The sequence below is a fragment of the Gossypium arboreum genome, chromosome 6 (genome assembly GCF_025698485.1).
Source record: "Gossypium arboreum isolate Shixiya-1 chromosome 6, ASM2569848v2, whole genome shotgun sequence".
NCBI lineage: Eukaryota > Viridiplantae > Streptophyta > Magnoliopsida > Malvales > Malvaceae > Gossypium > Gossypium arboreum.
The window spans coordinates 108,700,017-108,712,553 of NC_069075.1; the positions used below are offsets into that span (position 1 = coordinate 108,700,017).

General features: G+C 33.9%; 1 protein-coding gene and 1 long non-coding RNA gene across 2 annotated transcripts; both read left to right on the forward strand.

The window, feature by feature from the left end:
• Positions 1 to 2,975: 2,975 nt before the first annotated feature.
• On the forward strand, positions 2,976 to 5,792 carry LOC108484159 (uncharacterized). The gene is made up of 4 exons (XM_017787849.2): positions 2,976 to 3,257; positions 3,903 to 4,010; positions 4,590 to 4,757; positions 5,290 to 5,792. The coding sequence occupies exons 1-4, from the start codon at positions 3,156 to 3,158 to the stop codon at positions 5,410 to 5,412; spliced, it is 501 nt and encodes a 166-aa protein (XP_017643338.1). The 5' UTR covers positions 2,976 to 3,155; the 3' UTR covers positions 5,413 to 5,792.
• A 1,976-nt stretch (positions 5,793 to 7,768) lies between these two features.
• LOC108485432 (uncharacterized) lies at positions 7,769 to 9,153 on the forward strand. The gene is made up of 3 exons (XR_001871305.2): positions 7,769 to 8,164; positions 8,271 to 8,399; positions 8,682 to 9,153. It is a non-coding gene; the product is annotated as an uncharacterized LOC108485432 (long non-coding RNA).
• Positions 9,154 to 12,537: the final 3,384 nt, after the last annotated feature.

Below are 12,537 nucleotides of genomic sequence, written 5' to 3' on the forward strand. Positions count from 1 at the left end.
GGTTCAATAGCAAAAGGTTGTCGGTGGTCCAAAAGTGGCCGATGGAGGTCCAACGGTGGTTTGGAGGTGGTCTAGCGGTTGTTAATAGTGGTGGTTTAGTGGCGGCCTAGAGGTGGTCGATGACACGAAAACAATGGTGGAAAGATAACAATGATGGAAATGTGAACTAGTACCGCAATAGGAGTCCGTGGTGGCTAAATTAAAGACCCAAAGTATGCTTCAGTATGAATTTTGTAATTTTTAAAAAAAATATATATTTATATGATTGCAAACGTATGTTCATGCATATATGAGATAAGCATTTCATATAGGCTAAGGAAGAATGCTATATGTACTTGTTATGCATATATTGGTCATTCATGATTGAAACTGGACATTAAAAGCCTAGTTTTTTTTTTAATATTGAGTGGGAAAATGTCTTTAAACAAAACCTACGGCCTCCATTAATAGTGTTTTGTGATGGCATGACAATTTAACTACCCCACGGTATGATTGTTATCTGGATCTCACATATGATATTTCCTAAAAGTAAGTAGAACTCTCTTGTGCTTGTATAACAGTTGGACCGGCCTTCATGGTAGGTACTATCATATGATATTTTAAGAAGTTTTATCTTTAAAGAGGACAACTAGTCACAACATTCTACTTGGTGAGATTGTCCTAGGATAACTTATTTGTGGTGCATAATGCAATAGTTGTTAAGTTAATGGTTATACACCCAAGATCTTCTAGTTAAGTAACTCTCTACGAAGTTCTACTTAAATTAGAAGGATGGTCAAACGTTACACAATTATTAGTACGTATGAATGCCTAAAAAATTAGGTTCATATACTAATTGGATGGAAATCAATGTTCTTACTAGTTGATCATGATAACCCCACGATGGCTTAATTCAATAGGTGTAGCAATTATCATTGCAACGACTTACAAATGTGTTCAAGGTTTGATGTAAGACGTATGCATTATCTTAATACATATCGTAATGTTGTAAAACGTTTTCAAACATTTTCTTAATACAAAAAATGTTAATATATGAATGTTTTATTTTCATTTCGAAAATACCAACTCCCTTATTGAACATACTCACTGAAAACAAACTGAACGAAAATAACGACAAGGGATGGAAAAGGGACTTGATGATTATTTTGAGCTATGAGAAACTTAAAACAGTTCTTGACAATAAGTGCCCTCCGACCACTCGAGTTAAGGTTAAAAAACCCTGAGAGGAGTCTGATGAGATAGTTTGTTGCTATATGCTGGTAAGTGTAACCAACACCTTCTATAAGGAGTTGGAGAGCTGTAAGACTGCCAAAGTGGTTTTGGATAAGCTAGAAGACATGTCGGAAGGCCAAGCTACCTTGGCTAGACAATCTGCTATAACTAGCTTGATGAATGCCCAGAAAAAGCCTGATACTCCAATCAAAGATCATATGATAACTTTTATGGGATACTTTGTCGAGGCCGTTGACAATAAGGCCAATTTGGACCAGAACACTTAAATTAAGATGGTGTTCAAAAGCTTATCCAAGGACTTTGTTAGCTTTCGAGCTACATATAACCTTGGCAACAAGAACTTAATGCTTGCACAACTCTGAAGGAGTTACAATCCTATGAGTTGATGTTAAATGGTAGTAAATCGGTCCGAAGAGCAGAAGCAAATATAGTTATAGCTTTTTCCTTAAAAGGAAAGGGAAAACGCTCTGAGAAAGGCAAGGCTAAGGTCTGTGTGCCACCACAAGTGGTAAGGAAGAGAACTAGAAAGCCTAAAGACTTATCTAAGTTTAAATGCTTTATTTGCTGTAAGAAAGGGCATTTCAAGGCTAACTGTAAAGAGTGGAAGGAATATCTAACTACCAAAGGCAAATGTATGAAACTTTTTATAATAGAAGCTTGTTTAGTGGAGGACTCAATAGGCAACTGAGTCATTGATTCAGGAGCCTTAAATCATGTTTGTATTTCTCTACAGGGGTTTGAGGAGACAAAAGATCTTAGAGATAAGAGTTTATCATTACATACCAAAACTAGGACAATTGTGGCAACCGAAGTAGTGGGAGATGTATACATCTGTTTTGATAATTTTAGAAAGATTATTTTAAAAGACGTTTTTTTATGTACCAAGTTTCAAAAGAACCTTAATTTTAGTTGTATGATTATATAAAGACTGCTTGATCGTGACTTTTAATAATAGAATTGCAATATTTAGAAATTGCAATATTATTTATAATAGATGGATGTCAAATAATCTCTATTTTATCAAATAAAGATGTACACGCTGCTTGAGGTTGAAATAACAAATAAAAGACTTAAAATTTCTCACTCTAATGAGGCGTACCTTTGGCATTAAAGACTTGATCATATTAACTAAGAAAGAATAACTAGACTTGTGAAAGACGACATCTTAAGTTTGCTTAAAGAAGTTGATCTTCCACCACGTGAATCTTGCTTAGAAGGTAAGATGACTTAGTGATCTTTTAATGCAAAAGGAATGAGGGTTGTAAAACTTGTAGAACTTGTGCACACTGACGTATGTAGTCCCATGAGCGTCAGTGCAAGAAGTGGTTATGAGTATTATGTAACCTTTATTGATGATTATTCTAGATATAGGTATGTACACCTTATGCACCGCAAGAGTGAAACCTTTGATAAATTCAAAGAGTTTCTTGCAGAAGTGATGAACAACTAGGTTTACCCATAAAGACACTTTAGCTTGATTGAGGTGGAAAATATCTATCTAATGAGTTTTTAGGGTGAAAAAAAATTTTACATAGTGCGTGTTTGTATTATTGATTAGGTTTTAATTTTAAATAAGAATTTTGATATTAAAATATCTCACAAATTCAAATTTAACAAAAAATTATAATAGTATAATAAATGGAGCTTCAAATTTCAAATTAGACTAAAAGAGGGTTTAAATTATTAGAAACTAAATTTCTAGAGTCTAAAAACTACAGGGATTGAATGATTATTTAAACCAACTTTCCTTTAGAATAAAAAATACAGGGGTTGGGTGAATGTTAAAGGATTGGAATTCCAACAAGCCACAACCGATTGTCTTCCACAGGCCCATTTTTCATGTCATCCAAATCCCACTGCAACGGTGAGAGAGAGAGTGAAAGAGAAAGCTTAGGTTCCACGCTGCTAAATTATAAGCGAAAATGGTGAATTTCATGCTGAAGATCTCTGCCGACCTCGAAAACCTCACTAACCTCCAGCCTCAGGGCGGCTGTGACGATCCTTCCTTTCCCTATCTCTTCAAGGTCTCCCTCTCTTTCTGTTTCTTCGCCTGCTTTTTGACTTTGATTTTCTTCCTTTGAACTCAGCTGCAGCTGATTTATTATTCTTATTGTTGCTTGAATCCTGAACGTTCTCCGTTTAATTCTTTGTTTCACTTCGAATTTCAGATTTTTGAGTCGATTTTTTTTTTCTGTTATTGAATTTTAGCCTGTTTTGGGGAATAAATGCTTATAGATATGGGCAATCCATTATTTTAGCTGAATTTGAATTTATTTTAGCTACTTGTTTTGGCCTTATTTTGTATCAACTGCGAATAGACGTGCATTGACTTTATCTATCCATTATTTTCTCTTCTTATTTTATTTCGAATCGATTTCTTGTTTCATTTATGTGTTTTCAACATCGTTCTTCGGTCTTTTTCTAAAAATATCGTTTTTAGATGGCTATGCAATTGAAATTTCTTTGATTCCTTTCATGAATTTGCTGGAATGTCCTCTTCTTAAGTATTCGGATCCGATTTTGTTTTTTTTGGATTTTAGTATCTTTTTCTTGTTCTTCTTTCACCTATGTACTTAAGAGTTAGCAGCATCTGTCATCTTCTCTTGTTTCTGCATACCCTTGCTTGTCAAGGTCTTATTTCACTAATATTTGAAATCTTGGATTTGCAGCTGAAGTGTGGGAGGTGTGGAGAGTTGAGTCAGAAGGAAACATGTGTGAGTTTGGGCGATACTGTTCCTCTTCTACAAGGCAAGGGAACCACCAATCTTGTTCAGAAGGTAATATTATATGCTTGTGTTGCCAGTAAATGCATTAGCTTCAGTTGAAATTCATTAGGATCTGTTGAATTTAGGTTTGTTTGTTTGCTGAGAGCGTAGGGGGGACAACAGAGACAAATTCTAGTTATTATAAGTAATACTCTGAGTTCTACTTAGTGAATTTCTTTTAAAGTGCTCATTCAAGTTGAATCTAACCTCTCACTTGGGCTGCATATGGTAATACTGGTTTTGGTTTAGCAGAAAGGAAACCTGCTGTAAATATTAGAGGGTAAGACTACATAGCCAACAGTTACCCCAATCATATTCTTGTTTTTGAGATTCCCTATCCTGTGTTCTGTAATTAGGAAAGCTCTTTTAGATAGACCTGTCTTGCATTTTACGCCATTCAGATATCTAATATAGATAATTTATGTGTTTAACGTGTATAGAATGAGACTTTTGCATTCTTTATGGCATTACTTGTAGTTACTTCAGTTCCCGACGTTCAATTTGCTATACTGGGCTTCTCCTTTTTTCATCCACCTAGCTCTTAACTTCTAATGATTAATGGTATGTGTTGCCTTTTCTTTCTTTCTCTAGTGCAAATTTTGTATGAGGGAAGGAACTGTAACAATGATCCCAGGCAAAGGTCGACCACTGACTCAGGAAGACTGTGAAGGCGGAAAATTTGCACCTTTGATGCTTTTTGACTGCAGGGGTTATGAGCCTGTAGGGTTTGTATTTGGCGTTGGCTGGAAGGTTGAATCTGTAAGTTTTTGTTCTTCTTCTTCCACCCTAGATGGTGTTTTTTCGGACATAGCTAATCATAGCAAGGGCTTTGGGATGTAATGTCATGTTATTTATCAATTTTTCAGTTCCAAGCATACTAAGTACATCTTCTTTGCCTTTAAAGACCATAATCACTAGATTCATAGATGTAAAACATCGGGATTAATCACTATATAGAAGCCACATGTCCTGAATCTTTGATGAATTTCCTAACCAAAAAGCACATATTTGGATTTTCTCCACCCACTTCCAAAAGTGTATAATAACTTATCTTGCTCCCAAGGTAAGGTCGATTTAAACCATGTCTCCAATGGAATGAAATGGGCAAGGCTTGCTAGAAATTTACAGTTTATATTGCACTTTTGTGCGAATTTGTAGGTGATACTCTCGTAATTGCATTATCTTCCTGACAAGCAGTAGTCACAGTTACGTGTTGCCATTCCCATTTTTATATATTTGGCCAATGTCAAGATGTGTTCTCATGTTAACTTACTGTAAATTCTTTGTGTAGCTGGAAGGAACTAAATTTGAAGGTATTGACTTATCTGGAGACGACTTCTCTGAATATGATGAGAAGGGAGAGTGCCCTGTGATGATATCCAACCTCCGTTCTACTTTTGAACCGGTGAAGTAGAGTAATACTGCACACTTTTAGTAAATAAAAACTGACAGGTCATCATGAATGAGGTCGAAACCATTGACCGGAATACATGTTGGCATTAAGCTATTATATCCTAAGGTGGTCTGATGTGAAACATTACAGTTTGGTGCATGTCCGTGGATACACTGGCAATGGTTTTACTGATTAGTGAATCACGTTATGTTGTACTTTTATGGTTTTCTCAGTTTTCAGAATGATTGCACTAGGTGCAATCACTTTTCGGCTTGGATGAAAAGAAATAGGTCGCTCTTTATTAAATATTTTTGTTTCTCATGTTCTAGAACCAATTGTTTTAAGACTCGGAAAAGCTTTATGATTCTTGCTATTCAGATAAAGAACTAAAATACATATCAGATCTGGTCTGCTTGGTTTTTTTCCGTTTCGGCAATCCTATTTGGAAACTAGCTATATCAGGTATGCAAGGCTGTTCAGTATATTTGCTAATGCATCTCATAAATATCAGGTATAGTGAGAGATTGCATTTTGCTGGAAGGAAAGGATATCAACACAAATGTGTTGTTTTAACATCTAACTTCTGCATGCACATTTGTCATGGTCTAGAGACTCATGAATCTCGTATCAACTATGTATTAAGAGTTGGGATTAGGATATTGGTGCTCGTACCATCTTTAACTTGTGACTCTCCTGTGGATAAATATGTCTAATGGATCGAAATAGAGAATAATTTGTGAGTTGGTGTTTATCGTGACATTAGTGATGTGCCCCTATCAACTGAGTTCTTGTTATCTTAAGATATACGAGGCCAAACCATATTTGAACTGAGTTGAATTTTTTTTGAATTGACGAGAGTTTTTATTTTTATTTTTTATCATATTATTAAATTTATAATTAAAAATAATTATAATTTAATTTATAGTTAATTTTAAAATTGAGTTATTACTTGAATAAAACTCTAAGCATGAAATATAGAAGTTACATTTTAAATTGCAACTATAAAAAATTGTATTGATTGTATTGATGTAAAATAGAATTATTATTTAAATTAAATTTTAAGTATATTAATTATTATTTAATTAATTTTAGAGTTAATTATATTAATTAATTATTAATATGTTAAAAGTATTTTAATTATGATTTGAAAAATTTTAATGTAATATTTGAATTGATAAGTATTTTTTCAAAAGTATAACCGGCATAAATGCATTAAATTGGGGAAAGATAACAATGGTTGAAAAAACAGTTCCTAACTAAGCACGGTGCCTCAAAGAAACAAATCTTAAAAAATTTAAACGGTAATATATAAAAATAGTTACTTTTGTTTGTCTATATTTGAAATATTACGTTTTAGTAATTTATGTTATTATTTTATTACGAAGTGATTACTCTACCGTTAAGTTTCGTTATCTCTTTAACGGTAATCCTACGTGGCAGTCCAACTAGATTTTAAGTGCCAACTTAAATTTTTAAATGGGATGAAAATAGATTTTTAATTAAAAAAATTAATTAATTAAAATTTTAAACCTAACCCTTAATTAAAAAACTGTTCATATATTTTTTTAATTTTCTTCCATCTCTTCTTTTTTTAATGGTTTTTTTCTCATTTGACTGAAAAAATTATTATTAAGATTAAGATAGTTGAAATTAAATTGACTGCTTCTGAAAGATGGATTCAATGGAAGGTTCAGTATGTCTTTTTTGTATTCATCTATATCTTTTATTTAGTACTGAAAAACAAAAGATTAGATTTTTTATTGTTTAATGAAAACCCTAAATTAAAATTCTTGATATTTTCTTTTACTTTTTGAAATTATTTGTAAACATGTATTTTATTTTACGTCAGTAGACGTCCCATAAAATGCAATCAGAAACATGTTTCATTCAAGCTAATTTTAAAATTTTCAAAAAACGGCTGTTACTTTCACAGCTCTTGAATAATTGGTTTCTCAATCAATTTTTTTTTATCTAAATCAACTTGTATGTTCACAATCTCTTTGTGGGTATTCTAGATTATTCTTTCTTATTGCTGATTTCAACTATTTTTATCTTAATAATAATTTTTTCAGTTAAATAAAAAATATTAAAAAAATAAGAGACAGAAGAAAAATTAAAAAGAGGAGATGAACAGTTTTTTTAGTTAAAGTTTAGGTTTGCTTTTTAATTAAAAATTTATTTTTATCCTATTTAAAAATCTAAGTTGGTACCTAAAATCTAGTTGGAATTTAACGGTAGAGTAATTACTTCGTAACAAAATAATAACATAAGTGACTAAAACGTAACATTTTAAATATAAATGACTAAAATGTAATCTGACATAAGCAAAAGTGACCGTTTTCTTTTTTAATTACCCAAACTTAAACGACGCCTTAAACATTCTTAAAACTGAAAAACATATCAATTTCCTAAAAAATCTAAAACAAAGAAAAAATCTGAAATGCCTACAACTTTCCCCTTTCCTTCATCTCTGTTTTGCCTTCCGGTAAATCTCTTCGCAGAAAGAGAACCAGTGCTCCTTTGTATCACATACTCGTTTTCGTTCCCCAGGTTCCTTATTGACTGAGCTCATCGGAGATTCAAATCAAGTCACCTCTTTCTCCGGACTCAGAAATTCCGATACAACTACCTCTGTCCCCTCAGCCAATTCTCATTTGATCCCTCTGAGTGACTGGTTCGACCGCTGTCGAGGTTTCTTCCACCTAGAAAGTCGACGATTCACTTCTTCTTCCCCATGCTGCCATCGCATGTGCCGCTTCATTTGCTCCCCGAGGTATGTGGCTAACCACAAGACTTCTGAAATTTCTAGTTTTGCCTTTTATTTCGTTTACGAGTCCTCCGATAATAGATCTGTCATTTTCTTCTTTTTTTTTTTGAAGCTTTTTAACGATCGTTAGTGAATCTCCTTCAATAATGGCGTCTTCAAACCCCAAGTCTTCTGCGAAAGTAACTCCGTGAAGGCAGGCATATGCTTCTGCAGTTGTCGGGTCTCGTACATTCCTCATCGGGTAGGTGCATGAACCCATTACAAATCCCCTGTTATTTATTACAATAATTCCAGAAACTGCCTTCTTATTTGGCTGATGAAAACTGGTTTCAAATTTTCCTTTGACTTGGTTCTCTATTGGGGGCCCCCAATGGGCCTCCTGTATTTTGTGCTTGCTCTCAAGTATATTATCCGAACATTTTTATTTCATTTATAAAAAGCTTTGATAAAGCTTACTATATCATTTATACTTTGCCGAATGCCTTCATGATAAAATATGTTTCTGTTGTGCCAAATCGCCCAGAATGATACTGCTAAGCATGTGCGTTGCTCTGTATTATTAAAATTGAAAGTCTCGATAAACCAAAGTTTCCACTCTGTGTTTTCATGTGTGGGTGCGATCCGAAGTTCCAACAGCTTCGCAACATTACAGTGTCGGAAGACACGTGCAGTTGATTCGTCATCTTCACCGCAAAGTGGATATAACGCTTCAAATCTCAGCCTTTAGAAATTTTAGATTACTTAGAGTAGGCAGAAAGTTGTTTGTAATCCTCTATAGGTTAATCTTAATCTTGCTGGGAACTTTTAAGCCCCAAATTGCTGTATAATAATTTTTCATCTGTTCTGTCAAAATTGTATTTTCATTTCCCAGCTAGTGTGCTTCTTCTGTAATACTCCATACTTATCCACTTTTTGCCATGTATTCGCCTGATTTGTTCACCCTGCCAGACCATAGTATCTGGCTGCAATGTATTCCCGAGGGGTAATAGTTCTAATCCTTTCTGCTTGGTCTTCATCAAAGAGGCTCCTTAATACATCTTCCTTCCAGGTAATTAAATTGGGATTAATAGGCTATTTTACCCATTTAACCCAAAAGAAATTAATATTTATAAAAATAACCTTAGTTAAAAAACATTCACCAAAATAATTTGAAATGAACATTAGATTTGGGTTCCACTATTTAGTGTTTTGGCCTCATCATTACTTGATCATTGTGTCAGGTTTTAAAAAAAAATAATTTTTTTGAGCTTGGGAATCCAATAGTCGGCACTAGTTTATTTTTTTTAAATCGTATCATATTAGTATATAAAAATACTAGTATTTAAAAAAATTGGTTTTGACCATATAATGGCCATGTAATGTAATTTGTAATGAATATGAAATGAAATGAAATGTTAAATGAACATGAAATGAAATTATGATTATGAAATGGAATGAAAGTTTAAATGAAAATAAATTATAAATTGAAATAAAAAATTGAAATGAGAAATAATTAAATTTAAATCGAAAAAATAATTTAAATGAAATGATAATATAAGTGAAATCACATTGCAAAAAAAAAAAGGATTAACACGCAATTTTTTTTTTAAAATACACTGGTGTGTCCCAAAGTAAAAAAAAAAAAGTGCATTGGGAATCGAAAATTGTACTTGGTGCTGGCCATTTACATGGCTAGAACCAATTTTTTTTTTAAATACTGATATTTTATATAGTAATATGATACGATTTAAAAAAAAAACACTATGGTGTCGACCATTGGGTTCCCAAACTAAAAAAAAAATATTTTTTTAAAGCCTGACACAATCATCAGGTAATGATGGAGCTAAAACACTAGGTAGTACCGGCTATTAGGTTCCCAAAACCCAAATATACTGTTCATTTCAAGTAATTTTTGTGAATGTTTTTTGAACTAGGGTTATTTTTATAAATATTAATTTTTTGGGTTAGATGGGTAAAATAGCCGGATTAATAAGTTCTTCAACCGTAGTATACCTCCAATCAATATTTTGAAATTGTAAATTTTCGTTTCCAAGGTATGGAAGCCATGTGTCATTCCATATATTAATAGACTTCCCGTCGCCTATCCTCCATCCAACACCTGATTCTAAAATATTCCTTATGCCCCATGTACTTCTCCAGGTAAATGAAGGGTGATTTCCTAACTCGGCTTTTAAAAAAAATCACTGTGTGGGTAGTAAGTAGCTTTCATGACTTGCGCTAGTAAACAATTAGGATCGGTAATAAGTTCCCATCCTTGCTTTGCTAGCAAGGCTTTATTAAAATTTGATAAGTCTCTAAAACCAATCCCTCCATGCACCTTTGGGGAACACAAAAACTTCCAACTATACCAATGAATCCCTTTATTTGTTTTTAAATTTTGCCACCAGAACTTGCACAATACTCTCCAACTCTCAACATAATGAAACTGTTAATCGAAAACACTGCATAACAAACATGGGAATAACTTGTAGTACTGATTTAATAAAAACCTCATTTCCTCCTATGGAAAGGTTGCGAATGCTCCAACTTTTTACTTTTTTCAAAAACCTTTCTTTAATTTCAACAAAAGCGTCTTTTTTCTCCTTCCCACCATCGTTGGTAACCCTAGGTACTTTTCAAGATTATTAGCAATTCAAACACCCAAATCTCTTCCTATTTAAATCTTGAGCTCATCACTTATGTTATTGCTAAAATAGATTAAAGATTTATCAACATTCACCATCTGTCCCGAGATTGCTTCATATTCATTTACTACTATCTTGATAGCTAATGCCTCCTTTTTTGTTGCATTTCTAAATAAAATACTGTCACTAGTAAAGAAAAGATGAGTAATTGGCAAACCACTTTGTCCCACTTTCACCCCTTCTATTTCCCCCCATCCCTTTTATAAGATTAAGTAGCCTTGAGAATCCTTCTGCATAGATGAGAAATATATATAGGCTTAGGGGATCCCCTTGCCTTAAGCCTCTAGTTGGTTTGAACTCCTTACCTTTCCCTCCATTAAGAACCATATGAGACACTATTAATAGATCTCAAGATCAATGAAACCCATTTGTGACCGTAACCAAGAGTTCTCATCATTTTTCCTATAAAAGGTCATTCAACCTTATCATCTGCTTTGTTCATATCTAATTTTAACACGAATGACCCTCTACCCAACCTATTCTTCTTAAAAGAATGCAACAGCTCATTGGCCACAAGAATATTATCGATAATTTGTATACCAGGCACAAACGCTCATTTTGTTTCTTTAATACAAAAGCTTAGGGTCTTTCTAAATCTATTAGCTAATGCCTTTGAAATTAATTTGTATAGAACATTATGTAACACCCTTAATCCGTCTCCGTTGTCGGATTAGCATAACGGAGCATTACCGTACAATCGAAAAAAAATTAACATCATAATATTTAAATAAATTAAACATATTATAATACATTCAATCACATACATTTTGTCCCTAAATCGAGCTTTCGAGGTCCTAAAAATAGCTTAGAAGAAATTCGAGACTATTTTGAAACAAAACAGAAGTTTTAAGGAAAAGTTACCAAATTTGGAAAATAGGGGTCACACGACTGTGTGGCCAGGCCGTGTGACATTATCCCAGGCCGTGTAACTTTCGAACAAGGGACACACAACCATGTCCTAGCCCGTGTCCTCATTCGTGTAATTCATTTAGATGTCATACACGTCTGTGTGCCAGGCCGTGTAACTCTCTAGTTGCCACATGCACCTGTGTGTCAGGCCGTGTGCTAGGCCGTGTAACTTACTGACTTCAAATACTAAGAAACTCTCAAATGACACACAGTCGTGTCGCCAGGCCGTATACATACAAGGCCATGTGACAGCCTATGTCCCAGGCTGTGTGAACCCACAAACTCACCTAAAACAAGCCATTTCAAGTCTAATTCATGCATAACTAAACACTCCATTTGTGCACACTTTCAAGGGACTTAGCATCATTCAAGAACACATAATCATGTCATTTCAAACAACTTAAATCATCTAACCAATATGTCATTCAAAGACACCACAATTGTAACACCCTTAACTCGTCTCCGTCGCCGGATTAGGGTTACGGAGCATTACTGTACAATCGAAAGCATTTAATCATCATATCATTCATCACATTAATAATATCATAAACCATTCATACACATGCATATTATCCCTAAATCGAGCCCTCGAGGCCCTAAAAATAGCTTAAGAGTAATTCGGGACTAATTTGAAAGCGTTTGGAAAATTTAGGAAAAAGATGCAAAATTACAAAATAGGGGTCACACGGTCATGTGGCCAGGCCATGTAACCTTCGAACTAGGGACACGCGACCGTCTCCCGGCCCGTGTCCTCACCCGTGTAACTCACTGAATAGGGTCACATGA